Source organism: Anoplopoma fimbria, chromosome 14 (assembly GCF_027596085.1).
Source record: "Anoplopoma fimbria isolate UVic2021 breed Golden Eagle Sablefish chromosome 14, Afim_UVic_2022, whole genome shotgun sequence".
In the NCBI taxonomy this organism is placed as follows: Eukaryota; Metazoa; Chordata; class Actinopteri; order Perciformes; family Anoplopomatidae; genus Anoplopoma; species Anoplopoma fimbria.
In genome coordinates, this window is record NC_072462.1 from 18178854 (window position 1) to 18206604 (window position 27751).

At 41.2% G+C, this 27751-nt stretch overlaps 1 protein-coding gene across 1 annotated transcript; it reads left to right on the forward strand.

Moving 5' to 3' along the window:
- On the forward strand, positions 1–27751 carry si:dkey-1d7.3 (transmembrane protein 132D). The gene is made up of 10 exons (XM_054612540.1): positions 1–410; positions 3868–4795; positions 10013–10159; positions 13512–13683; positions 16511–16654; positions 19505–19713; positions 22584–22764; positions 23272–23385; positions 23520–23711; positions 26264–27751. Exons 1-10 carry the CDS (start codon positions 341–343, stop codon positions 27749–27751), a joined length of 3645 nt encoding a protein of 1214 aa, XP_054468515.1. The 5' UTR covers positions 1–340.

The window sequence follows — 27751 nt, forward strand, 5'->3', positions numbered from 1 at the left end:
TCTGACAGAGGGCACATGTTTACAGATCCCTATCATGGGGACAGACGTGCGTGTTGCTGTCCCGCAGTGCCAGCTCGCTCCCGGAGGAAATCATCCATCCCTCTCATCATTCAGAGTGAACCAAACGAAGATTCAAAAACACATCTCTCAAAACTATTCCAGATGCAACAAGACGAAGCTCGATTTGGATAAGGAAGTAAAAAAAGCAGCATTTTTGTTTTCCCACTTGATGCTTTACAGTCCGAGGAAGTGGCTCTACCGGACACCGGACCATGTAGTGATTCGCTTCAAGCGCTTGGTTTAAACCTGCAGTCAGTCACCAAAGCTCAACTCTGCTGAAATGACGCTCAACTCTCCCCTCCGCTCATTGCTCCCAGTCGTCGCAATGGCTGTCCTTACTTTTGTTAAAGGTGAGATCTATAATTGCTCTTAATGAACTCTTTGATTTCATGCATCTGTTGGTCATGTGTGTTGGAGCAGACCAGAGGGACTTCTTCACATATATACAATTACTGGGTGGAAGTAGCCTCAGGTTTAAGCTGTGTGGACAAGGGGGACATTAATGGAGATGAAATAAGTGAATACAATATTTTCTTTATTGTCCCCCTTGTTGAAGTGTTGGTATTATCTCACATATGCACAAACTAGGACAGTGTGCTGCTCTTTCTTTTAGCCTATTGTAAAGATGCACTTTATGTAGGCCCACCAAAATACTATGAGCAACTGTGTGCACTAGGAGGAAGAGAAGCGCCTTAAAAATACAGAACCAGTTTAGACAATGATCACATTTTGGGGATTTTAAAAACTATTCAGTAGCAATGTGTTCAATGTGGGCTTTACGAGGATGGAGGGTTGAGTTTTCCAATGTTTGAGGATTTTGTGGTTACTACCTCTGTCCATTTTATTGTCCCTCTGTTTAAATGAAAGTGACAGCACGCTCTCCAGTGTGCATCAGGAAGCCTCATCTGTGGGATTAAAGAGGCCTGGAGCTGTGGCTGCACAGCTGTTTCTCTGGTTGTTTAAAGATAACCTGCATTGGGAGCTACGGAGTCGCAGTAAGCTGTCTGTCTGTCTCCCAGCGATACCGATATCACGCGAAAGACTAACTTCCTCAGATTGTCTGTGTTTATATCTGCTCATGATATCTCTGTGCGCATGTTTCAACATACATACAGTACGTCTGGGACTGCTGTATTTCTGCTAGCGCAGGACTCAGCAGTGCAGCTGTGCTGTTAATGCGTGTGTCTAAGTGATAGAGTTCAGCCTTTGATATCTTCCCTGCATGAGACCCATGAATATTAATGGCGGCCTTATCTCTCAGCCCAGTCACAGATGTGCCGCCTGTTGTCTCGACCGGCCCGTCTGAGGTTGAACTAACAATTACAAAAGTAGTTAAATTATTTTAACTAGTTCTTCTAATGTCACAAGATACTTCAGGGGATCCAGTCAGGACTCACCAAATTGATATCTGATCAATACATGGTATGTTCACTGATGCACAGCAGTGTATGTCAGCGATGGACTAATTATGGATCTCAGATCAGAGGCTGCCACTAAAAATAATGTGATCCGACTCTTTTCTGGCAATGTTGAGTGTGTGAGGATTAGTGTGAACCCTGTCCTTTCTTAGTCACTTTACGGTCCGACATGTTGCAGACTTGTTTTGAACAGGACTGAGGAGTATTTCCCTCTTCATTTCTTAACGCTTAGGTCATGATCGGGCCATTTTAATGAGGAGATATTTTAACAAGATGGATTTACAACCTTGAGACAGTACTGTCCAATCAATAACTGTGCATGGGTTCTTTATAACAGTCAGCTAATGCCCGATTTTAACATGAAAACTGGAAGTATACAAACAACCATTCGCTGCTTTTTAGAGTAGAATACTGACAATACAATAAACTACAAAGCAAAAACCTCTTCCAAAGAATAATTCTCCAGTTTAAATCCAAAGTCAGCATTAAAGAAAATCCTAAATTGATTTCTTGATCCTACTGTATAAAACTGTCTAGGATTTGGAATCAAGTCCTTTGATTATATTATTTTCACTTTTTTTCCTGTTTATGGCTAAAAGCCAGTAATCGTCTAAATGTGGAAATATCAGATCTGGATCATCACAAGAATCTAATTAGTTGAATCTTGGCCTGGGGCCTTTTAAAGGTCTGAACAACGTCATCTCCTTAGTAGTGTCTCAAAAAATGACAGTTTACAAATTAGACAATTCAATTTTTTTGGTTCTAATAGCCCGAGGTATACAGATTGACAGCAGCAGATGGGAAATACACCATAGATGTACACTTGGATCACCTTTGTATCATATTTAATTTTACTTTTGGTTTGCCTTTCTTCTGCTTATATCACGTGAATGTGATGTGTATCTGTCAATATCTTCTTTGGCCTTTTAATGTGAACTCCTTTAGGCATCAGTCTGATTGCTTGAAGCTAAAGGACAGTTTCCTGTGTGTGTTTTTGAATGCTACATTTTTAATATCAACTCTTACATCTGTGTTTTTTCAATGATTTTCCTTTGCCTTCAGAAAGAAAATTCATTTACTTAAAGATGTATTCATGAATATAGTTAGAAATCAGAAAATAATTATGCATCACTTGTAAGACATTTTGGGGGCGGGAGGAGGTTCTGCCTTGCCTTACATCTGCCTTCGGATAAATTATTTTTGAGAGGCGGAGAAAGTCAAATTTGCACATTAATTCTGGAGCACTTGAAAACGGAGGATGGCAAATTACCAAGGGCTTTTGGCAGGAGGAGGTGGAAGCTGTCACTTGCAGCATCCTGTTGGGACAAACAGTCATGTCTTGGAGGTTTTAAAGCCAGACTTTTTACCTCTCAGACCCTGCATTTACCATTCCCTTTAGTAGAAGTAGTTCGTTGAGAGCGGAGATATTTAATTTCTGTTGAGGTATGTGTATAACTTTGGTCCCCATAATACCACATACGAGTTAAACACATAGTACTCCTGTGTTTTAGTGCAACAATGATAACTACAATGGAGAATATAATGTGTTTAACTCCCTGAAATTGAGGCATTTAGCAGCAGTGTGTCATTTGGATGAACATTTAATGTGTGACCTGTGGATTTACTATAGTTGTTACCATCTGGTTATATTGTATGCCATTGGAAACACTGTGTGAACACTGTTCATGGAAGTTAATTACTTTGGAGGAGTGTTGGTTTTCACAGTGCTTTGATTAGGTCTCTTTAATTTCAAGAGACTGGAATAGTGTGATCAAAAATATCCTCAGCAGAAAACTGTTAAAAACTCCTTTCATGTTCTTTGCTACACAGCGGTTATTATGGTCCTATGATTTAATGGTCTAAATGTTGCAGTTATTACTTTTAGTTATTTTTTAAACATACATTTCACGTTCAAAAGTGTAGATAAATTCTCCTTTTCATGTCTAACACCCCAATGTTTGTCTCAATTCTCAAAACGTTCCTCCACCACAAACCCTTTGTGTGTTTTCCTTTTGCTCTCCTTTTTTCAGTGCAGACACTACATGGGGGAAATGAGTCATGCCCACTTCCCTTTGTTTCACCGCCGTGGGCTCCTTGAGATGACCTACCTGCCTTAGCCAACTTTTCTTGATCCCCGTTGCACCCAACTCCCCCAGTCCTCGACCCTTTGCTGTGTTTCTCCAGCTGGTTTTCCTTTTGTCAACCCTTCGGCTTCCTGCCATCCTCATCACACACTCTTATTTAAAGTAGCTGACTGATTTTGTAAGTTGCAACTGTATGTATCTTAAAAGCAGATTTCAAACTTAACACTGAAATGTTGTTGAATGAGTTTAAGCAGCGCTAGGGTAGTAAATGTGCTAATCTCTCTTTGCAAATTCTCCCCTCCCAGTTGCTGAAAGTCAGAAGGTTGCTGTGGCCACTGGGACATCCTCCACCCCGTCGCCTGTTTATCCCAGCGTCAACTTTCAGGTTCTCAATGTGAATCATGTGTTTCTGAGGCAGGAAACTCCAGAGTCATCCAGGAACTCCAGCCTGAAGGCTCATACTCAGACTTTTCTCATTACTGGTAGAGGCGCTGGGCTCCTCCAGCCAGCTGTCAACACTTCATACGGCCCCCTGAGCGTGGATGCTCCAATTCCTCAAGACCTGCTCCTCCGTGGGCGCAGGATTCAGCCAGTCATACTAGTCCGCCAGGTTCGGTCTTCATCCCCTGTTGTCAAGATTCTCTTCCACATGCCCATGGAAAATGACATCACTGTTGGCCAAGAAAGGATGGGGTCTGAAGACGATAATGGCAGGAAAAGCGCTGGAGCCAGGGCAAAGGATGGAGCTCACTGTGTGACGGCTTACGCCTTCTGGGAGACGAGGGAAGTCCGCGGGGCGTGCCTGGTGTTTCCCGGTGGATTCTGCGTGGCACAGCTTCGGCCAGAGCCTGCCTGGTTCAGCTCAGGCAGCCGATCAGGCAGCTCTAGCAGGGAAGCAGGAAGAACCGAAGGAGTTAAGGGGCTTCAGGGGAACCTTGTGGAGGTCTACTTCCAGAGTCGGAGGGATCGGACAGGCCAGTGTGCCCCGCAGGATAGCCTGCAACGTGTAGGAGTAGGAAGAGGAAGAAACTCCGGGGGATCAGGGACACCGATGAGGCGAATAGGAAGCGTCAATCTGCTCAAAACTCTGCCAGGGAACCCCACCTTTTTTCGACTGAGGCTGGGAGGCGCCGTGGTGATCCAGACCTCTTCCAAGCCCCTGAAGGCCACAGACGTCGCAACTTTCTATGTCTTCCTGGCGAGCACATCTACCCTGGAAACTTTTACTCTCAGGTGAGAGATTTTCACTTTTTCTTTATCAGTCCTTAAAGGAATTGTTTGACATTTTGGAAAATATGCCTGTTCACTAAGCAGCTTGGGTTTTATAGCGGGGTATATGCCAGACTATTTCTTGGCCTTGAGCAGCGACTTCTTAAAATCTTCTCTGAGCCAGACTCTGAGCCAGACGGCTAAGAAACATTCTGATGCATAACCTCTTTGTAAAACCCTACAAAAGACACAAAGAGTTGAATAGTGAGATAGGCAGATCTGTTGCCTTCTTACATAGTCAGACTAGCCTATTCCCTGTTTCCAGCCCTTATGCTTAATATTTATTGGACAAACATGAGAGTGGTATCAACCTTCTCATCTAACTCTCAGCAAGAAAGCAAATAAACCAGTTTCCCAAGTTTTAAATTATTCCTTCACACCAAATGACTAAATCCTGGGGAGCTTTGTAGACATACAGTGTAAAAAAGATTGACCTGTTTATTACTCTTTTGGAATTGAGACACATTTTCTTGAACCGTGCTTCAAAGCTTGGATATGGACCTGACCTAAAGTTTTGTTTTATGACTGACACTGAGGCTATACAAGGCCTGTGTATAGCAATGGGACCTGGGTGGTTTGTTTCTAACATCAAATTAAATCTTTACATCAAGTGAGTCAACTCTCTCAGCAGTCAAGTTAATCTCTGGTTTTCATTTTTGAGACCAAAGTCTCAAATCTCATGTCCTGACTTATTGCGATATGAAATGTTTTGGACATTTTTCACATTCATGTATTATTCTGTATAGGTTAGACCCACTTAAAATGAATCCTGCCGGTTGTTTTTATGCATTGTGGTGATGATGTTGCCAGGTAGCTAAGTAGCTATAGTCTGAAAGCCACACAGTTTTTATAGCCTGTACCTGCCGCGTTGGTAAAGAATAAACTAATATTGCACTAAACCAGGATATCAACACTTCACACTGTAGTATGCCATCATCCCATTTTTGCCCTACACTACATAACTAAATAAAGCTAGAGAGTGTTTAGCTTAAGATGTCATTCCCGTAAAACATTAAAATTATTCATCTATGTTGCTGAGTCTGCAGAGTTTAAGAGGAGTCGCATACAATTTAATTGAAACATATGAAGCAGAAAAAGAGACTGAAACCAAGTTGAATCACCATGATGAACAGTATATTTGAGTATCTTCATAAAGGATAAGCTCCATGCATTTAAATGGTTGCTTAAGGCACTTGAATACTGATGGGGGCTCGCCATCAAGGCCATTCAGTAAAATGCTTGAGCGCCAACATGACTTGTGTTGTTTGCCAGTTTCACTGGCTTCATAAATTACTGACATGTTCTATCCTGTCTACTTCAACTTCTCAGTTAGTGGGGGAGTTATGGAGAGCACTCTTCCATAAACAGGAAAATAATTGGCAAATGATTCACCGGTTTCCATATCTCAACATCCCACTAACGTTTCAACAAGGTTCTCTGGGTATTTGACTTCATAAATAATGCATCTATTTAATGGAGCAGGGAAACAAATAACTAACATCTTCCTCACTCCTGTGGGTAAAAGTGAAGTCAATATAAACGCAGCCCTGTCACATTGACACCGGCAGTTCAATCTGTTTCAAAGTTTCTACTTGCAGCCTTTTGATGCACATGACTGAGTGGAGTAAAATTGTTTTGATCAGAATGCTGCAGATCAGTAAAGTGTAAAGCCATCGCAGTGATGTTTGCGTTCCCGGTCTTTACTCAGCTTAATGGTTTTGTCTGAAACGCAAGACAAATTTTTACTCTAATCCCATGATTTAGTGATACCATGCTGAAAACAACATACCGACCCCTGCAGTAATCTGCTGCGGGATGCAGGCAAATGGAGAGAGATGTGAAGATATGTGTATTAATCCATAGGAGCACTATTTAAACCTGTGACTGTGTGTCGGCCAATCCCTTCTCGTGTATCAGACTAGCCATCCACAGACACAAACGTGCCTGCATGCACACAAACCCAGTGGCGTGAAGGTGGCTCTGCGGTCATTGTTGAAATTACATGAATAAGATTTGGTAGAGGGACGCTGACCCTTCAACATCTGCTGTTATTTTGACTATTTGGAAGGATTTACAGCCCGTCCACCTGATTCCCCAAACTCTGACTCACTGACCGCACCCTCCAGTCAGGTCAGTGATTTCAGTCTGTGTATTTCTGACCCACTGCCACATCCAGAATGAGATTGGACAAGAACAGGGGACTGAGTCAAGCAGTTAAGTCCAAGTGAAGGCTAGCAGTGAGGAGCTTGGCAAAGTGATTGATTCCTCCTGGGAGAAATCCCTGCTCCACTTCACTCTTTGGCCCAAGATTGAGTCCACTCCAGCGGGGTTAGGCCAGATAATCTGCGGCCCTGATTGAAAATGAATCAAGAGGCTAACCCTTTAGGGTAGAGAGGATCTGGGCTGACTTCCAGGATTAACCATGTAGATCTTAGTGTGTGCGTGTGTGCGTGTGTGTGGTTTGCAAGGCCATCATACGCACCTGTTAAGCGCACAGGCAGCTTGTGAACAGAACATTTGTTTGTAAAAATCATCTGTCACATGGAATTATGAAATTTTTTAAATGGAATAGCAATGGAATAGCAATCCTGATGTGGGCTCGCATTCAGGACAAAAAAGGGCAGAAAGAGTTACATCAAAAATTTAAAATATACAGCGTTTAAGTGTTAGCAGAATATTTGAGAGAAACACAAAATGCAATGTCAAAAGTCCTTTTTCCTTTCCTGCATGAATGTTGAGAAATTAACAGGCAAACCACAAAGTTGCTCCAGCTTTCACCCTCTTAAAGAAAGAGAGATTGACAGAGTTTGGTAAAACAGCAGTGAAGAGTCGATAACTTTACGGGTCGATCAATTCTGCGCCCCTCAACCCCCCGTACCTGTGGTCATGAACTCTAAGAACTGACTGACAAAGACAAAGAGCAAGGACAGAAGTGGCCGAAATGAGGTTTCTCCGCGGGGAGTACCTCGTGTCTCCTTGTGGGCGAGAAACTCGGTGATCCAGGAAGAGTCTGGCATCGAGTTACTGCTCCTCCACACTCAACAGGTGCCAGCTGAAGTGGTTTGTACCCCTGGGAAGGATGGTCATCAGGTGCTGTGGTCACTGTGGCGCTGAGCTGGACAAGCAGCATTAAAAAGAGTCAATGGATGTAGGTAGTTGGATAAGATTTAAATACAATTGTTAATAATTGAAACACAATATTTGATTAGAATAACAAATCATAATCTCTTTCTGAATGAAGAAAACAACAGATCTTTGATTTTTATTTCTTATATATTTGTTTTCTTGATCTCCATGCTTAAACTACGTGATCAAATCTACATCCAGAAATGTATCTCTGCACAAGTGTGTTGAATTGTTAGCTTCAAGGACCAATTGAAGTGTGTGTGTGTGTGTGTGTGTGTGTGTGTGTGTGTGTGTGTGTGTGTGTGTGTGTGTGTGTGTGTGTGTGTGTGTGTGTGTGTGTGTGTGTGTGTGTGTGTGTGTGTGTGTGTGTGTGTGTGTGTGTGTGTGTGTGTCGCATACTGTGTTTTGTCCGTCAAACAACTCTGACCTTGACCCTGTCTCAATGGTTATTGATCAGTCTGGTTGATGTTCGATTGCAAATTAGTATTTGTAAGTGTGTGCTGAACATGAGGGCAAGCATAGATTAGAAGTGTCAGTTTTAATATGATTCAGTTATTTGAATACTGTTTTGCTGCTGAAATGAGAAGCTACAGGTTGATAAAACAGACGCAGAGAGATATTGTTTGCTTTCAAATAGCAGGTTACCTCTAGAAACCATTACTGGGCAGCAAATTATGTAAAAAGGAAAAAAAGCATTTTTACGTTTCAAAGTAAATTATGTTTGTTTTGAGTCCTTGTTTGTGATACATAAATTAAATAAAGTGGATGGGCTAGAGGGCCGTGACTAGAAAGTAGAACACTGACACTTCTAATAAATCCTATATTTATGCCTGAACATGCTGAAAAGGCAGGAAAAGGCTAACATTTAATAGTATTTTGAATTTGTTTACTTTTGGGTTTCGTTGATTTTGTCTTATTCTGACAATAAGCATCCTCTCATGGCCACAGTCTACCCGTTGTCACATGGATGCCACACATCTTCTGAAGATTGCTTCAGCGACTTCATTCAAGCGCCATTCACAGTTTGCAAACCCAATACACACCGCTATCGAGGTTGAGGTTTTTTAAATAATTCTCAGCGTGAATATCCTGCCGAGCTGAGTGATGCTTTTGAGTGAGCATGAGCTGAATTCCCTCTGGAGCGTTTCCAGCTCCTCGTTGAATCCCCGCCATGAGGAAATTGGCCTGTTTTGGAAACACACATGGCTCCCGCCCTGTAGCTAGGTGTCTGTGTGAGAGCAGATTAGTGATTCATTGCATTTTAAACATGGATCAAAAGCGTTTCGTGTCCCTCAACTCACTTTTTGAGCCTAATACATAAGTGCTCTATGACCCTGTCCAATGATATTTGACGGAACGATTTAGCGAAAAGACATCTGCTTTAAAAAAAAACAAATGTTTGGTGATTGTTGGACCTCCATGACTGTCTGGTCCATTCACATTATTTACAATAAGCCCTCTATCTCTCCTAGCAGAGTGATGTGTGTGTCTGAACCAGACATCTGATTAACTTATTCCCAGTTGTCGCCAGGGCTAATAGGAATAAATACCCCTGCTAATTCTCAGTCTGCCGGTAGCCTGCGACACATCAGTCTGTCTGTGACTCACCTCATTAGGCACAACATGGACGACTAAACACATAAACGAACACATACAAAACACACACGTATGCATACATATTGTACATGTATAAAGACTTCTATGTATATGAGTTTAATATATAATTCAAACAGATGCAAAAACATGGTTCACATCTTTTACGAAAGACATAAATTACCATAATTCAAATACTTCTTATGTTATACTGTATTGTACCATGTCCTGTACAGCACATAATGCACAATATGTGCTTGCAATAATGAAACCTTTTGTTGTTATGAAAGGAATAATAAAATACACAGACACAAAGAAGCGCACACAAAGCTTTTTTTTGTCTTTTACTTGACACAACTCACATCAGACCTAGGTGAGTAAATGAGACATCTCGTGAGTGATATTCATGCTTTGCACTAACTGGATCAAGTCCTTTTTTAATTATTTATGTGTTCACTGCAGGGTGGCAGTAAAAGCAGGCCTGTCATTCAGTGTGGCCCGGCCCAGTGACTCAGCGCTGTGGGACATCGTAGTGGAGCCTGGCAGAGGAACGACTCCCAACACTATCTCCGTTGTCTGCCAGAGGAAGGTTGCCATCACCGCAAAGAGGTCAGTCCTGTACTTTATCCACACATGAAAAATAACAATCTTTATCTTTTGTTGCTTGTTATTGTCTCGCATTCTCTTTGTTTTCTGAGATATCAATAAACTCTGCTGCTACCATAAAGAAAATTGATCAGATATCATGAAAAAATACTTCCAGTGTTACTATTTACAGGAAAAAGTAATAAATTGTGGCCTTGAGCACAGTGATGTGTAGACTGTTGGAGGTACATTTTAAGTCAAGGCAATTTAGTATTTGTCTTTGTAAAAAACTGTGTTATGGCATCAGATTTTGTGGGGAAGGCTTTTTTCGTTAGAGGTAAGAGAGTACCCATGTGCTCTTACAAAACTCTGCAAGAGAAGAAATGAGTTATAAAATTGAATATCCTCTCTGCTTTTAACGGACCCTATTTTGTGCTTGAGTTCTTCTACAAGGACTGCCCGAACATTGACAGTGATTCTGCAGGAACAAGAACATTGTAAAAACCTCAGAAGGAATAAATCCAAAGCATCATATAAACAGTATATAGAGTAGTTGTTTGTGTTGTTAGAATCTTCAGTCCCAAGCTGTGTTTAGTTTTCATTAGGATGCAGTGAAGAGGTTAATGAGACACAGCCATGTTCAAAAATAAAAGATGGATAATTCTGTCCCCGACCCCGACCCAGATTTGCGAACAGGAAGTTCGCAAATCTGGATAATATTAGCTTAATGAGTTCTCATGATTTCATTATATTTAATTAAAGTACTTCTTAAATGTATTATCTCAACCTATACCTTCAGTTTTAATTGGATAAGGTCTATGTTTCTTATGTTATCTGATATCATTAAATAAGTTGATCAATTAGGAACTTCATTTACAAACAAAAAAACCTGATTTGTTAGTTCCTCATTTTGTAGGATCACCAGAATTGGGATGATGACTAAAATGTATTGCTATTTAGTACTACTACCTTTTTGTAAATTGATATAGCACTTCCACTGCATGATTTAACTGATACACACCAGTTGATTTAAACTGTTTTTTTGCCTGATGCTGGTGGTGGTAGTGGCACACACCAACAGCCACCTCTGCCCAGCAACCTCCCGCCCACACAGACACACACCAGCCGCGGTCCGCCCGACCCACTTATCCGTAATCATCCATAATCACGGCTACGTTATCCAGGCTTAAGCGCTTGCACGTTCAGAAGGGGAGATTAGGAAGGAGAGATATTCCAAGTTGTGTGTCCCTTGTGCTGAGCCCCCACCAGGAAACACACACACACACACAAACACATGCAAGCCCACACACACATCCTCCCACCACTGTGCTTTGAAGTGATGATACGTCCAGGAGTTTACAGTCCCCCCTAATAGATGGATTTCCAGGAAATAGGGGCATTAACCCCTCATGTGTTTCTCGGTCTCGCTCTCACGCACCCTCTCGCAGAATTTTCTATGTGAATCATTTCATCAGTTTAAAAATCACACTTTAATTGGACTTAGTGGGGAACACTTTCATTTGGCATGCTTTCAGGTATATTTGCCCTGGACACACATGACTTCATATTAAGTCATAGTCTCTTTATCATTAACACTAACACTATCATAACACTCTATGCTGTTGAAGTTGGAAGGAATAAAGGGAGTCTCTTGTTATCAAAACAGAACATTTACAGCACATTTACCAAACTTCTCCTTTTTAAAAGTGTGAGGTTTGTTAGGTTGTCATTTTCATTTATATCTACATAGTTCTATCTATATCATGATAACAATATCTATCTACAGTACCAGTCAAAAGTTTGGACACACCTTCTCATTCAATGGTTTTTCTTTATTTTTATTTTTTTCTACATTGTAGATTCATATTGAAGACATCCAAACTATGAAGGAACACATATGGAATTATGTGGTAAACAAACAAATGCTCAACAAACCAGAATATTTGATTTGTGTGTATATTAAATAATAGATCCCTGTACACCTTGAAAAGAACTCCGTAGCAACCCTGAGGTTAGGATTTATTGATTAATATCAAATTTTGACATGTTCGCTATTGTTCCTCAATTGGATGGCGTCCTTAATTGAATCTTATGCTAAATTATGCTAGTTAAACTAATGATGTCTTTTGGCATAAGCTGAGTATAAGTTTATAAATCATAATTTAATTATTTATAATTATTACCTATCTTGATAATAATATATTATTATTTATTAAATCTGCTACCAGCAACAATGCTACATTTTTCAATAATTATGACTTTTTTTAAATGTGGGTTTTAGCCATGTACTGTAGAGGTTCATTGTTTTGCTTTATGCAAAGTTTAGCTTGACTTCAAAGTGCCACAGCTACATTCACATTCTGCACTTCCCCCCCCTTTGATCTGTTCCTACTGGCAGGTACGCTCTCCAGCATCAAATAACATCACATGCCTTTTCTTTGACAATCCTTTGACCAGAATACTCAAATGGCTCAAGTCTCTGCCGGCTCACTTAATTCTCCCTTCAACACTCTCACCTCATTCTTCCATCAGCTAATGGAAATGAGACCTCTTGTTTTTTGCACTTGCTTTTGGTTTAAATTCTAGTTTGTTTTTCACAATAATTCTTCTTCAATTTTCATAGTCTCTTTACAAATATATCTACATTTCTCCCCCATGGCACATGACAGAGTTCACAGCTCATCTCAGATCATTCTGCATTGAAGCATCTTTCTTTCTTGACACCATCATTCTATAAAAAAAGTAAAATATGACAGCTTCCAAAGGTTTGATAAAAAATATTAGGCAGATAGAAATGATATTTCTGAATCCTGCTTGTCTTGGTTATGTAACTGCATTGCTTCTAGTAATTTAACAAAATAATCCCCAAAATTACACTAATTTTACTTTCGATATTGTGCTAACATTCACCAACATTCCCCTTCATATGAACAACGCAGTTAAATTAATTTAGTGGTGATTGTGATAAAACTGTATGTGCGCAGAGGCTAAGTTTAGGTTGAAATTCCATTTGGGTTAAGTTTTCATCATCTATTTTCCTGTAATACATAGCCATGATTTTTCTACATACAAGTCTGAATTAATAGTAAATGTGAAAAACAACACCATTTTCGTATTAAACACTGAATTCACAAGCATTAAAACCACCCTTGCTCAACTTGGACACTTTGTGGTGGCGCTGACATTACTGAGTCAGTTCACTGACTTAATGAGTTGTTTGTTTACTTCTTGTACTGTTATGCTATGTTTAAGGATTTGCCATGTTCCTATAATGAGCCACTTGTGGCTGTATTGGCCGTCTCTCAGCAAAGGTCACCACGGCTCGCTTTAACTTGTCTAAACTTGTTGTATTTTTCAAAATGTTATCTCTAAACAGGGGTCTTCTGGAAGTTCTTCAACTGGACTTTGTGCCAAAAGATGTTTCAGAGCAGGCTGAAAGTCAGATGATCTCCTGGCGTCTGGAGTTGCCAGGGAACGTCAAAGATGTGGGCATAATGCGGATCTACACAACTCAGAGAGATTATGTGGGGCTGGCACCTCTGATCATGGTGAGGACAATATGTGTATTCATTTCTGTGTTGTTAGAAATGCTGACTTACATAGAAAAACACTGCATAACCCGCAGGGTACGCAGTAAATGATCTATTGCAATCTTATTGATCCTGATGTTCTAGTCTTTGTTGTATCATATGGATGAGTTCAAAGTCCGACATCATTGGCCTCCTTAAATAAATGCTCACTCATCTAGGTTGCATCAAACCAAACTCTAGCACATTCTGGTCTTACAGTTAAATGTTGCTCTTAAAGAGAATAAGAAATAATACCACGTTATTAGTTAGTCCTGTTACGAGTTTTTTTCCTCCATTTTAAATGATCATAGGTCTACACTTGTCACGGATTGTGGTGTGGACCCAAAAGCAGAACGACCAGGAGACAGATAAAGTTCTGGAGCTTTATTCAAAGCTGAGAACACAGCAGACAGACAGGCAGGATATGACTCACAGTGGGAAACAGGCAGGGGATCAGGCAGACGGAAACCAGAGGAAGCGGAGGCTAAACTCGGGGTCGGGGACAGAAGGCTGAGTCGTTGACCGGGGCACAGGCAAGGCAGGGAAGTCCAGACAGGCAGGCAGGGTCGGCAACGGGAAATCAGTCCACGGGAAATTGCTGGAAGGTCTGACATAAATGCAACGATCTGGCGGTGAGTGAGTGGATGACCGGGGTTGATATTCTGCAGAGTTGATGAGTAGATTGAAGGCAGGTGTGTGGCTTGGAGCAGGTGAGTATGCTTGGCAGTAATCAGGGAGCTGGGGAGAGTGAGAGGAGTGACACGCCCACCTCACAGACACACACACAGAGATAAACAAACAAGGGAGCACAGAAGACACAAGGGCAAGGGAAAACACATGAAACACAAGGAATAACCAGAGACATGGCCATGACAGCACTGCAGAGTTCAATAAGTTTGCAAAGACATTTTTATTATCAATGATGCATGAACATCACTTATAGATGCCTAGACTGATTCCCTGCTGCTATGTTGAACGCAACCATCAGAAATTACAAGGTACAGTAGGCACCTGTCTGTCTCTGTCAGGAGATTCAGTAAGCTATTTCATGGTACAATAAACAACATGAATCAAACATACATTGGGGAGCAAATATATGTTTCATCTCTGTCACTTACAGCATTCACATGAGGAAAAAAACAAAAACAGTTCTCCCTTAACTGTGGAGTGAATAGATGTATTTCATATTAAGGCTGTGGCTCATTTTTCTTTAAAGTAAAGTTGTTGGAGCTTTACGTTTATAGCAGAACAAATAATTGTTACAACTACATGCTATCCACTTCACCACCTTAAATTTAAACAAATAAAAACTGCACAACACTAGAAAATCATTTACATTTACATGTATTGCAATAGGTATTGAAGGGAAGTGAAGGAAGTGCATGGTGGATGTTGTCTAACAGCAAAGAAGGCTCTGAGTTTGATTTTCTGACCTTTATTTGTAGCGTTTGCATGTTATCCCCATGTTATTGAAGTGATCATCTCCCTTACATATAACCCTATTAAGGAATTAGCACTTAGACTCACTGAATGAACGAGTAAATGAAGGAATGAATGAATGAATGCAAAATTCTAAGGCTAGCCATTGAGTGTAAAGATAACACTGTTTTCAGAGATGAAGCAGATTTAAAACACAGCTGAACTACTTGATCACTCTGAGCCAGATTACTCCGGAACTAGCGGAAACATCGGAGGTGGAGTTCTTGCTGTTAGGCGCTGCCAGCCCCGCAGAGCGTTGATATTGCTTTCTGATTTTATGCTACCCATGATGCAGTGGCTTATGTTTGGGTCAGTGTCGCAGTCTGAACTAGAGCATGTCCTTTTTGAATTGCGGTCAGCAGCTGTCAAGCCGACAGAGTTCAGAATATGAAGCTGCCGGGTAACATCTGCCCAGTGTTGTCTGATCCACAAGCATCAGGAGGGAAAAAACCACTGATGACCCAGAGCTCCTTACACACACACACACACACACACACACACACACACACACACACACACACACACACACACACACACACACACACACACACACACACACACACACACACACACACACACACACACACACTGCCTCTACCTATAATAGATTAAAAAGACCTTATCAGAGATCTTGTAAACTGCAAAGTAGTTGGAAATCCATGTTGAAGGAGGAGTTTAGGTGTAAGAATAAAGCTACATCAGGCTTGATGCATAAGAGCTAAGCTTCCACTGAGCATTGATTAAAGATGTACTGTACAAGGTGGGAAAATGGGTGTTTGAGTGGTTATTTACTATGTGGATAAAACAACACAGAGGAGGATTTATTTGATTCAAGGTGTGTGAGTTTGTGAGGGACTGACATGAACTGTATAATATCATCAGAGAGATATTTTTTTTTGCCCATCTGTCCAGTCTTGCATCAGTGTGATTTAAACGAATCAAGTTTATGATCCTGTGAGTGTTTTAATCTCTCTTAGTCTTGCCACAGTAGCACTCTCTGCCTGTCCTCCCTGCCCCCTTAAGAATAGTGATGATTGTTAAAAGTACTAATACCACATTGAAAAAAACATGAAATATTTTCGCTTGAAAATTACTTAAGCAATTATCCAAAACATTAGCAGTTAATCTTCTGTCAAAAAGTCAGAAAAGTTACCCTGTAGCTTAGCTCGATTACTGGTGGCCTATGTGCTGAGGTAGTAGCTCCTCACAAAGGTATAATACACCTTCTTCTCTCAGCCTTCAACCGTCAAACTACACTAAAACGTATAAGAATGCATCCACAAGTTTGTCCTATTCTAATTCATATACTGCCCCCCCCTCTGCACAGAACACTGATATCTTCAATACTGCTGTGCTGACGGGTGAAACCGTGTCCGTACCTGTGAAAACTCTGGCTGTTGAGGCCGATGGCTCCGTCACCGATGTGACCAACTACACCAGCTGCAGGTCTACACAGGAGGATGTACTCAAGGTAAACCATTTCACCCACACGCTTAATCAACCTTGAATTACTTACTGCAATCATTTCTGTGTTGCTTGTGAATGCATTGGCTTAATGTCTGCACTAATGCAAAAATACAGCGATTTAGCGTTTATGATCACGCTCAGAATATACCTTGTTTTTGCTATAGACCAATTGCACTGCCAGAATTATGGAAATGCATGTATATGTATGTTCAAGGTGAGATATTTAATGCCAAACTTTTTAACAGAGTTTCACTTTAGTGCATCAGTTGATCTTGGGTAATGTTTTTGCACGCTTCACTTTTTCACTTTCACTGTGCCTTCCTACTCAACAGGTCCAGCTCTAGTCTGTGTGTGTATGAGTGTGTCAAAGAATTGTGGATAAAAGCAGCCTCTTCCATATGGCACTAGAGACTGAGCCCATGATCCCACCACTCAGTCCATAAGCACAGTGATTTGACCTTTATGTAATGGATCTATGTTACTGGGACAGTCGGAGCGGAGAGAGGAAGACGGAGAAGAGAATACCCGAGAAGAAGAGAAAGGAACTATATTATTTCCACTAGACCACATAGCAGAGGAGGCGGTGTGCTTAAGTGTGTGAGAGCTTAACAGAGTGAAAAAGAGCCAAAAATAGGGAGACTGTGTTTGTAATGATTTTCTGTATCAGTAGAGGAACTTAATCCAGTTATCATTGTGTCTCTGAACGGTCTCTCACTCTTCCTGCAGTCACTGACCCCTCTTAGAGCAAAGCCTACTACCAGATGAATTAAGTAAAGATTGAAGCCACAAAACATTATCTTTTATACTATTACTGCCACAAGGGTGAATCTCTATTTGCGATTGATTCACATTAAAACTCTTACGTTTAGCCAACATAGGATTGGCTTTGTGTAATGGAAAGAATAAAATCGTTGTGTGGTTGCATGTTTGACCTCTTTAAAGAAACATATATTGATATTTCTTTCCCACTCTTGGGCAACAAACAAGCTGACATATTAACATATTTTAACATTATGATATTGTTATGTGGATTAATCAGAGAGTTGCCTATTTACACATTCAGCAGACGGCCATCTGTTAAATGAAACTCAATATCCACTTTATCTGTGATTTGGTAACTTTGTCAGTTAAGTTTTTTTGTTGCTGAAAAAGAGCTGCCAAAACAAACTAAAACAATGAGCTGAAAGTTTCCTAATTTGACCCATATTCCAATATATTTATTGGTGCAGCTTAACATAAATAACATGTATACTTTACACTTTTATTGACTATTTGAATACATATAATGAAGCCTATAACAGATTTTCAAACATTCTTTAGATGCTATGCTCCTCATTTTGAATGCTACTTGTTATTGGTTATCTTAATGTGTAACAACTGTTATGTGTATTTATTTATGTATGTATGTTGTAAATTTATTTGTGTTTTTCAAATGCTCATACTGTGTATATTATCTTGTGTGCAGGTCTATCTTGAAAAAGATTACTTGATCTCAAAGAGTCTTTAAATAAGGGATTAGATAAATGCATGTTCATGTCATGTTAAATGCAGATTTATTTGCTGGTAATACATTTTCAGAATGTAAAGAAATTAATGGAAACCAATGACTGAAATGGTGGATGAAACATTTCAATTTCTAAAACACAGAAGGATACATTTCTAAATAGGCAGCTGTATGAATACGTGATTGGCTGAAGCATACAAAACCACAGGTACTGGTATTTTAAGATGCAACATTCTCAATCTACAGTAGGCCTACATCAGTGCATGTAGACAGGAGGCTGACCACCTGAGAGTAAAAATGGAATTGCTAAAACAAAGTAAAATTGTAAAAGTTTAAATTGTAGGAGAAAGAATGGCTCTTGAAGGATTTGATGTCTCATTACTGAGCAAAAAAAACATGATTTTAGTGCTGAGTTTAATTCCTGTCTATCAACCTATCTACAGAACACGTGGTGGCACTGGAGACAACAGAGATTTTTGCTCACACCAGGTGGCATGATGGGAAAATGTCTTCACAGACTGTTCTCCCTTAAGATTTCCACAGAAGTTCAAGTTGACTTACCTTGGACGTCATTCCTCCCTCTGCTTTTTTCCCTCGCTTTTTCCGCCTCCACCCTTTCACCTCCTTCTCTCCAGCGCTACACTCTAACTCTCCAGTCTAGTGCCCTCCAATTACCGCTGTGGAGCCACTGGTTTGTTAAGATAAGTGAGGCGGCAGTGGAGATAGGCCTCCAATCTTAAATAAAACACAACCAACTGCTGTGTCTCACCTCATTGCTCTCACTGGTGGGGGGACTGCAACGCTCCCGCCTACAGCACTACAGGAACAGTCATAAGGCAGATGTAGTTTATATTCTGTGGCGGTTTCATGGAGACCCCTTGGTCGTAAATTTACATGACATATACAGAAATGCTCTCCGAGTACCTGGCCAGACTTTGGAAGATGTACAAAATGTATAAAATGTGTGTGTTTGTGTGGTATTTGCTCATTTGCATTGGTGCCTCTGTTCATCCTCTCATCTCCTTGTCAGTTTATACTAAAACTTTCTTATTTATTTTCCACAGGGATATAAATGGAAAAACCTCCTCTAGTGTTTGTCTGGAGAGAGTTGAATCCAATGAAATCACTTGATGAAATTTTAGTCCAAACTCCACTCCAGTGATTCTAAAGTGACTCTGAGCTTTTTAATATCATTTAATTTCCTTATATCATGATGCTTTAAGAGTGACCTACTGGGAGAGGAAAGGAACGCCATCTGACTGTCTTAAGTTTTCGGACCAGATTCAAACCCAGGAGATTGCCTCATTCACCTTTCCTCTTTCTCTTTTTTTCTTCCCCTGCCTTGTCTAGGTGTCAGAGCGATGTGAATATGTGTATGTTAACGGGAAGGAGACAATAGGGAGGAGCAAGGTGATGCTCAACTTTACTTACGGTTTCCTGAGCGCCCAGCTGGAGATGAGTGTGTGGATGCCCCGTCTGCCCTTGCTCATCGATGTGGCCGACCCTGAGCTCAGCCAGATCAAAGGCTGGCGAGTCCCTGTTGTAACAGGCAGCAGGAGGTAAGGCCGGGCCGGTTATGTGTCTAACAGTTTCATTGATATACATTTTTTATGTTAGCGTGATTGTGAGGGTGCTGTGTGAAAAATAATAATTTCAAACAGTTAATTGAGAACAGAGACACAGCACAGTGCTACTGTATGAGTCACTTATACTCTAGAAGCAGGTATAGTAGGCATTGGGGGACCAGGTTTAAAGACCTTTTCAATATATTTGTAATGCATACTTAAATAACGCTACTTCCATAGTTATTTTATCCCAAACCACAATCTGTTCCTAAATTGTACCAAGCAGTTTTGTTGCATAACATAACATAATAAGTTGTTTCCCTGTGAAGACTGAAATTTACTTTGAAAATAATGTATGCGCTTAACAAGAGGATGTTGCTGGACAACCAGTGAACGCACACAAATTATGAATTACTTTTTGTAAGATATCATGCAAACCTTTGTATGAGGATACAGATCAGATCAATGACAGATAAAGAACAATAGACATATCCTGTTCATTGATTTTAATTCATTGATTATTGATTTAAAACTCTATTCAACAGTTTTGTTACCACCCTGACTTATTACTTAAGTCCTCTAACTTGAGTCCACACCAAAAGGGCTTAATGTAAGAATTTGCAGTAATAATGAATACATTTGTGTATGTTTGGTGTTACGTTTGGTCAACTTAAATGTGTTAAAGCAGCGTTTTCATGTTAGCAACCCATCGTTTGGTTATGCCGTTGACCCTGTCAAGGTATTTTAAAGGAGACAGCATCACATGCGGCATATACACTGAATTAGCCATGCACAAATGTCATTGCAGCTCTGTGAAGTTTAAATAATCAGTTTTTGTTGACACAGTGTCAGAGATATGTGTATATGTGTATTCAGATGTATGGTCATTTCTACATATGTAGTTAGTGGTGACATTGAATTGGATAACAGCAAATAGAGAGGTGTGTTTCTAATATTAGTTTGTATACTGTAAATGCAGTCAATCATAAACACATCCCATTTGTGTTTGGTGCATTAGTGGGTAGGACACTGTAGGGGCAACACAGTTGCCCTGGAGACAAAGGTGGAGTGTCACTCAATACTTACAGTGAATTCGTTATTTTTCACTCAATACTAATGACAATGGTAGACTGATGGGTTTTTTCTGCAGGGTAAAAACTCTTTGGGGCTTTCATTTCCAATAACATTCAATACTCACAAACAGATACCGGGACTAGGTCAGAAATGTGACATTTTTATTGCGCTTGTAAAGGCTCATGGGGGTGTTGGATCTTTTGTGCAATGCTTGCTGTGCTACTGCACGCTTCAGTGTTGGACATGTGCATATATGTGGCAGAGAGGCAACTGGGATTTTTGTCTAATTAATAGATACATAATATACTGGTATTAAACTTTGGGCTAACTTCTGTTTACCTTTAAACTGTGGATTCATTCAAACATCCTCACTTTAGCTTTGCTCTCTTTTTCTTTTCTTTTTTGTGTTGGTTCCAACAGGTTGTAAAAATGATTTGCAAGAACTTTTTCACTTTTATTTCATCTCTGGTGGTTTCAAGATGGATTGAAATAAACACTTGCAATCAGTTAACACAAAACGAGTTCCATCCATCCATTAATTTCCTTCCGCTTATCCGGGGCCGGGTCACGGGTATTAATCAACAAAACGAGTTGATTAATACTAATAATAACACAGTGTTTGATGATCTTAATAAGCTGCTTGGCAACCCCATATAATGGCTCAAGGGTCATCAATGAGTTAAAAGAGAAGTTGAGTAACCATGGCAAAGAGACTAAAGAAAAAAAAACCTATTTTGTTTCAGAAATCAGTAAGTCAGTAAATTAAAATATGACATTAAATAAATTGCATTTGAAATGAGTGTTGATATTTCAAAGACAAATGAAATAATATACAGAGAGAGTTTACTTGAAATAAGTGCATTTATTCTCTGCAGGTAACATATTGGTAACAAGAGTTTGTTTGCTGTGTGGTGTTGAGTCACACTAATTCAAGCAGCATCTCCATCACATGTAAAGCTCTGACCTTAGGCTATATAATAATGATGTTTATTTGGACTGTAGCTCCTGACAGTAGCTTTCCGCTACCCACCATCTCTGCATCACACCTGTGGTGCAGAGCGTGGCAGGCCAGCTGTGCTTACGATAATTATACAGAATGATCATTGCTGAGGGGTTTTGAGGATGGTTCAGCTTAACCTCTATCACCCACAAACAAACCAGTGGGCCGTGGGATCCTGGTTAATTCAACTTAAATTCATTTAGAAGTAAAGGTCACTCGGCAAATGTTTTGTGCCCCAAAGGCTTCAACAGCCACGCTGCTGGTCTCCAGTATTGTTCATGAAATTCCCTCTGCTGGCAACTAGAAACACCATTTAGAAGTTCACATTACAGATTTACTGAAGGATTTTGTAGTGTCATTTATTATTTAAATAAGGACAGATCAACACTCATAGTTTGCATATTTTTTTGTTAATTAGTCTCAGTGTACTTAGGTCAATAATTCAGTCTTTCAACCAGTTCTTGGAGCTTTAAGAAAGATCTACATATCTGTAAATAATTATGAGATAATAGTTCATCAGTTTGGAAAAAGCACTTATTTGCTTCAAGATCTTTCTCAGTCAGCAGGGGGTAGCTCTTCATTAATACACTTTGGTTTATGTGTTGTTAAAATAAGAATGTTTAACATGTATATTTGTGAGCTTTCAGAGGTGCAGGCCGGCAAATTCTGTAACCTTGGGACAGAGCCAGGCTAGCTGCACCCTGCTTCAAGTCTTTATGCTAAGCTAAGCTAACCACTTCCTGACTGTTACCTAACATATGTCATGTGTGTGATTATCTTTGTGTGTCAGGTCGACATGGGACAGCGAGGAAGAGGAGGAGATGAGGAAGGGCAGGGGTTGCATGCTGCAGTACCAGCACTCCACACTGAGGGTGCTAACACCATTCATTGCCCAAGCTGACGCTGAGGCGCCGCCGGACCCGCTTACTGGCTCAGAGCCTGTTGAGTACTTCCTGGGTCCAGACTGGCAGGTAAAAACATGTAACAGTCCGACTGAAGCTGACATGCTGGCACTTAACAACATTTAGCTTATCCAGACTTGGGGGGCGGCTGTGGCGTAGTGGAGAGCAAGGTAGTTCTCCATTCAGAGGATCAGTGGTTCGATACCCGGCTTCGGCAGTCGATGTGTCCTTGGGCAAGACACTTAACCCCAAGTTGCTCCCGAAGGCTTGCCATCGGTGTGGACTGGATGTTGCATGAATGTTAGTTAGAGTCTGATGGTGGCACCTTGCATGGTAGCCTGTCATCAGTGTGTGAATGGGTGAATGATATGTAATATACTACTGATTGTAAGTCGCTTTGGATAAAAGCGTCTGCTAAATGACTGTAATGTAATGTAATGTTGTCAGACAATAGATAGAAGTTTTATGTTCCAAATATTACAACAGCTAGCTCAACAATAATTCTCATGTGTTATTGCAGTAGCTTTGGCTATGGATTTAATATGATTACCATTTCTCTTGTCTTTTGATTGACAGGTGGATGTGACCAATCTTGTTCGGTCTTCTCTCAAAGTGGAAGATCCTGATGTAGCCAGAGTTCGGGATGGGGTGGTGCTGCAGGGACGGGCTGTGGGAACTACTACCGTACAGGTAAGCCGTGGCTCGTGTGCGTGTGTGTGTGTGTGTGTGTGTGTGTGAGAGTGTGTGTGGTTTTAGCAGGTGCAGTGCATGATGATCATGTATATCCATCTGCAGTTTTGGATGAGGTTTTCTCCTTGTTGCAGGTGCTGTCCCCTCTGACATCATCGGTCCTGGCTGAGAGGAGCATCAGTGTGGTGGACGATAAAGTGAGCGTGACAGAGCTGGGGGTGCAGTTGGTCTCTGGACTCTCTCTGTCCCTGCAGCTCAGCCAAGGGAGCAACAGGGCCATCGTTGCCACGGCAACCACCCGGGAGACGATCACGCAGCTCAAACAGGTAAGTAACTGGAAAATTGTAACACACAAAGCATAAAACTGTGGGGCAGAGCTCAGCTGTCGGTGATGATGCGCGTCGCTTTTCAGTTTTACAGTTATTCATTTTTTAGTCTCGCCACATAAAATGTGGAGGACAGTTCAACAGAGTGTGAAAATCAGATGGCACAAGAAAAAAACAAAAGCAGTGAGTCATGTATGTAACAATAAATAAGAACTTTAACGTGAGATTATAAAAGAGTGCATTAATATTCATTTTGATTTAGAGTAAATCATCACTTTTATTCAGATGTTGAAACACTGAGAATAGATTTCTAAATCTGTAGATTTGATGAAGGCAGCATGGGGGAAGATAACATCAAAACATGCCATTAAATGTATTCAAAGATTTAACAGTCCTAATTTTCCTTCAATGGAAAATACACTGAACAACGCCCACTTTCTTTAAACCACTAGCTCTCTCGCTTTGTAAATCACATCTTTTGAAATTCATAGACATTGCTTCATCTGAGGGGTTTGCTTACATAACAGCAGAAACACAAAGGCTGAATTTAGATTGATACACTAAAGGCTGTGATTAAATATCAAAAGGTGAGAGCCCACAATGTGTATTAGTGTAATTATGTGTATTAGTGTAATTATTATTATTTTTTATTAAGTAAGCTATTTCCCTCCTGTAGTGAGCTGCTACAGTAACCTTTGTAGCTTTGCTGTTGCCTGTCTTAAGTCTCAAAACATCTCCTTTTTCTTGTTTTCTTACATTTAACAAGAAAGCCCCGTGGCATTCGTCAGTGTCTTCCACTGACAATCTTCTTCCTTCACAGATGCATGTATAATAAAGCAACGGCATAAATTACATCAACACCCCCATAGACCTGTGTTTTAAGACCAACATGCTTCTTGCACTGTTAGCAGATAAAAAAAAAGATGCAAATCAAACCTTGTACATACGACTTAAGTATTGATCTTAGTGTTTGGATTTAGGATTAAGCACTTATTCATAGTCTGGCTGAAGTCAAAGGAATTGCCTAAATTGCAGGTGTGGTTAACTCTGATTAATTGATTTTGGTTTTGCAGTCATGACATCTGTAGGGATAGAATTTCTACATTCAGTGACACATTATATTATCAGGGTACAGTTTATACCAGTAAAAGAAAGTGATCATGCAAGGAATCAAAAAGCTGTGAATAGAGAAGTGAAAGGGTCTGTCACCTGTTGTTCACAGAGATCATTGAAGAGAATCAAAAGCTTTACATTTGGTAGATGACAGGACATAATATCTGGACAACGGACAGGGCAGAGAAATGTTTGCGAGAGAAATGTGGTAACACTCAATAAAAGAAGAAATAAAACGTTTGTAACTGTCACTGGAGGCAAATTTGGGCATCTCATAGTTGGAGTAAGAGAAACTGTGCACTACACCATGGGGATGATTTACCATGAAGTTTGGCACCCCATGAATATTCTTTTGGAAATCTAAAGATCTGTCGAGGAACTTTGCCATTACGGCTGCAGTGTTTTTCATTACATTTTGAAACATTTAAATATGAAAGCACTGTTGGATCAGTGTTTCTTGCCCCGAGATGGTTTTCAACATTTCAAGGACCAAAAGCAGAAAGGAAAAAAAAATACTATTTTAGGAAACAACCACAGTATTCCACACTCACTTAAGATTTCTCTGGTGAGATTGTTCCTGCACAGCGAGCAGAAGCAGTAAATGCACAACAAATAAAAACAACTTAATTGTAGACCCTCTCTGAGTCGGGACTTTAGACTTATATGAATAGTGTGCAATTCAGGTCTCCTAAATGTTAATGTTCCTGCAAAGATATAATGGCCTTCTATAGAGAGGATTTGAATGACAAGAACGGCCACCACAGAGCAGTTTACACAACAATCACCTCAATACCCAATAAGTTTTCTGTTTGCGTGTAAGAGCGTGAACTCCATATGTTCACAGCCCTAACCTTCATCTGTGGTTCCCATGCTGCGTGAAAGAGTGGCAGAGGCAGACAGCTCACTTTACCTATAGTACACTGGCGCTGCGGCTGGTCTGCGCCTGTCAATAACAAACCTCTGGAACCATGCCAGTGCAGATAACCAGCCAATTATGTCTGTGATGGCAAGCTGTTAATGCTCTGCTCCGGGCAATTCATAATGTATTCAAACCCAAAATATAGGTTACGTCTGTGGCGACCCAGTAGCTCACATAAGCAACAGGAAATAGGTCATTGTGTATTAATGTGATTGTATTGGCTCTTAACACTACCCTTGTTGCTGCTCTTTTTTTTGTGCTGGTTTAAAGGACTTCCATTATACTCTCTTTATCCAGTTTGGTTAAATTATATTTCATACCCTGACTTCATAGGACTATAATCTATGGAACAATAGCACCCTACTGAGTGTAATCATAAAGAGATTAGCATAGGCAATTTAGTGCTATTAACAATCATGGGAATATAGCTCTTACTGAAGGCAGAGGGGAGAATACTGATTTGCTGTGTTCTGACCTGCTTTTCTACATGATTACCAGGTTCTTTCTTTTCTTCTTTCAGGAAGCAGTGGTCAGCTGTTGGGTTCAGTTCAGCGATGGCGCAGTTGTTCCACTGGAGCTGTTCGACCGCAGCATCTACTCTCTGACGGTCTCTACCCCAGACGAGGGGATTGCCACGGTACGCCGCACCCCACAGTCCACGTTTTTAGTGGCGCAGGGTGAAGGTGGAGGCCAGGGGGCGCTAGTGAGAGTGGAGCTGAGGATCTGTGAGGAATGCCAGAAGTCCAAGAGGAAGAGCAAGTTGGTAGTAGGCACGGGGCTCCTCAGGATAAACTTCCAGAGACCAGTAGGGGTTGGCGGTAATGAGGTTGGCGCTGACGGAAATAAAGACTTTGATGGCGGTGCATTAGAATTGGTAGGAGAGCCCAAGACGACACGGCGGGCTGTCACAGATGTGGATAAATGGTTGTTCAGAGGCACAGTACCCGACCGGCGAGAGTCCAGCCTGGCAGAAACTACCACCCAAACCATGTTTTCAACAAAACCTATGCGGCCTAACGTCGTTTGGATTGGAACCACAACCAGAGCTACAAGAAGTACTACATATACTGCCATTCCCACGACTGCCACTACTACTATGAGCAAAACGAGCTTAAATACACCGCTGAGCACTGCCACGCCGATAGATGCCACAGTGGGTTTGGTTACTAAAGGAGAGGGGCAGAAGAAAAGCTATGGAAACATGCTTGACAGCCCCAATTCACCCTCCGACAAAGACATTCCTAAAGCAGAAGTGACACCCAAGAAGGAGCCTCCTAAATCTAAAACTCCCAAAGTAATTGAGAGCGACCTCATTAGGACATTCAGAGCCATGTCGGACATGGAACTCGGCATGTATGCCTTAGTTGGGGTCTCCTGTATAGCTATTTTGGCTTTTTTGCTCAACTGTGCTTCGTATAAACTCTGTTTCCGGAACCAAAAGGTGCCCATACAGGCAGGCCCGTTACCCATGGGGGACCCGAAGGACCACAAGCACGACTGGGTGTGGCTGGGAAGCAGCAGTGATAGCACTCCTGCCCCAGGTGCCCCGGCCCAGGTGTCCACACTAAAACGCGACGCTCTCCGCCCTCTGGAGTCCCGTCATTCCCTAGACTCAATGGGCCACCGCAGCATGGAGGGCACCCTGCCCACCGTGAGCGCCCCCGCTGTCCCCGAAAGAACTGCCACCCTGGGCCGCAGCAGGAACAGCTCCCAGCAGCAGCAGTTCCAGGGAAAGGCGTTGGACCCCATGGCGAACCGTTCTGCCACCTTGCTGGCCAGGCCACATCGCAGCGAGCCGCTTCACTCCCCGACCAGCAAGCGGAACCAGGTCCAGTTCACCACCTTCACCACGCTGGACATCAAGCACTTGGCTGCGTTGAAGAAGAATGGCGTTGACTTAAACTGGGCCGACCAGCAGAGGCAGCAACTCCAGGCCCCTGCTGAGCCCCAGACACCTTTACCTGACATGCCATGGCCTGTAGTCAAACCTCTAGGAGAGCCCCAGTGA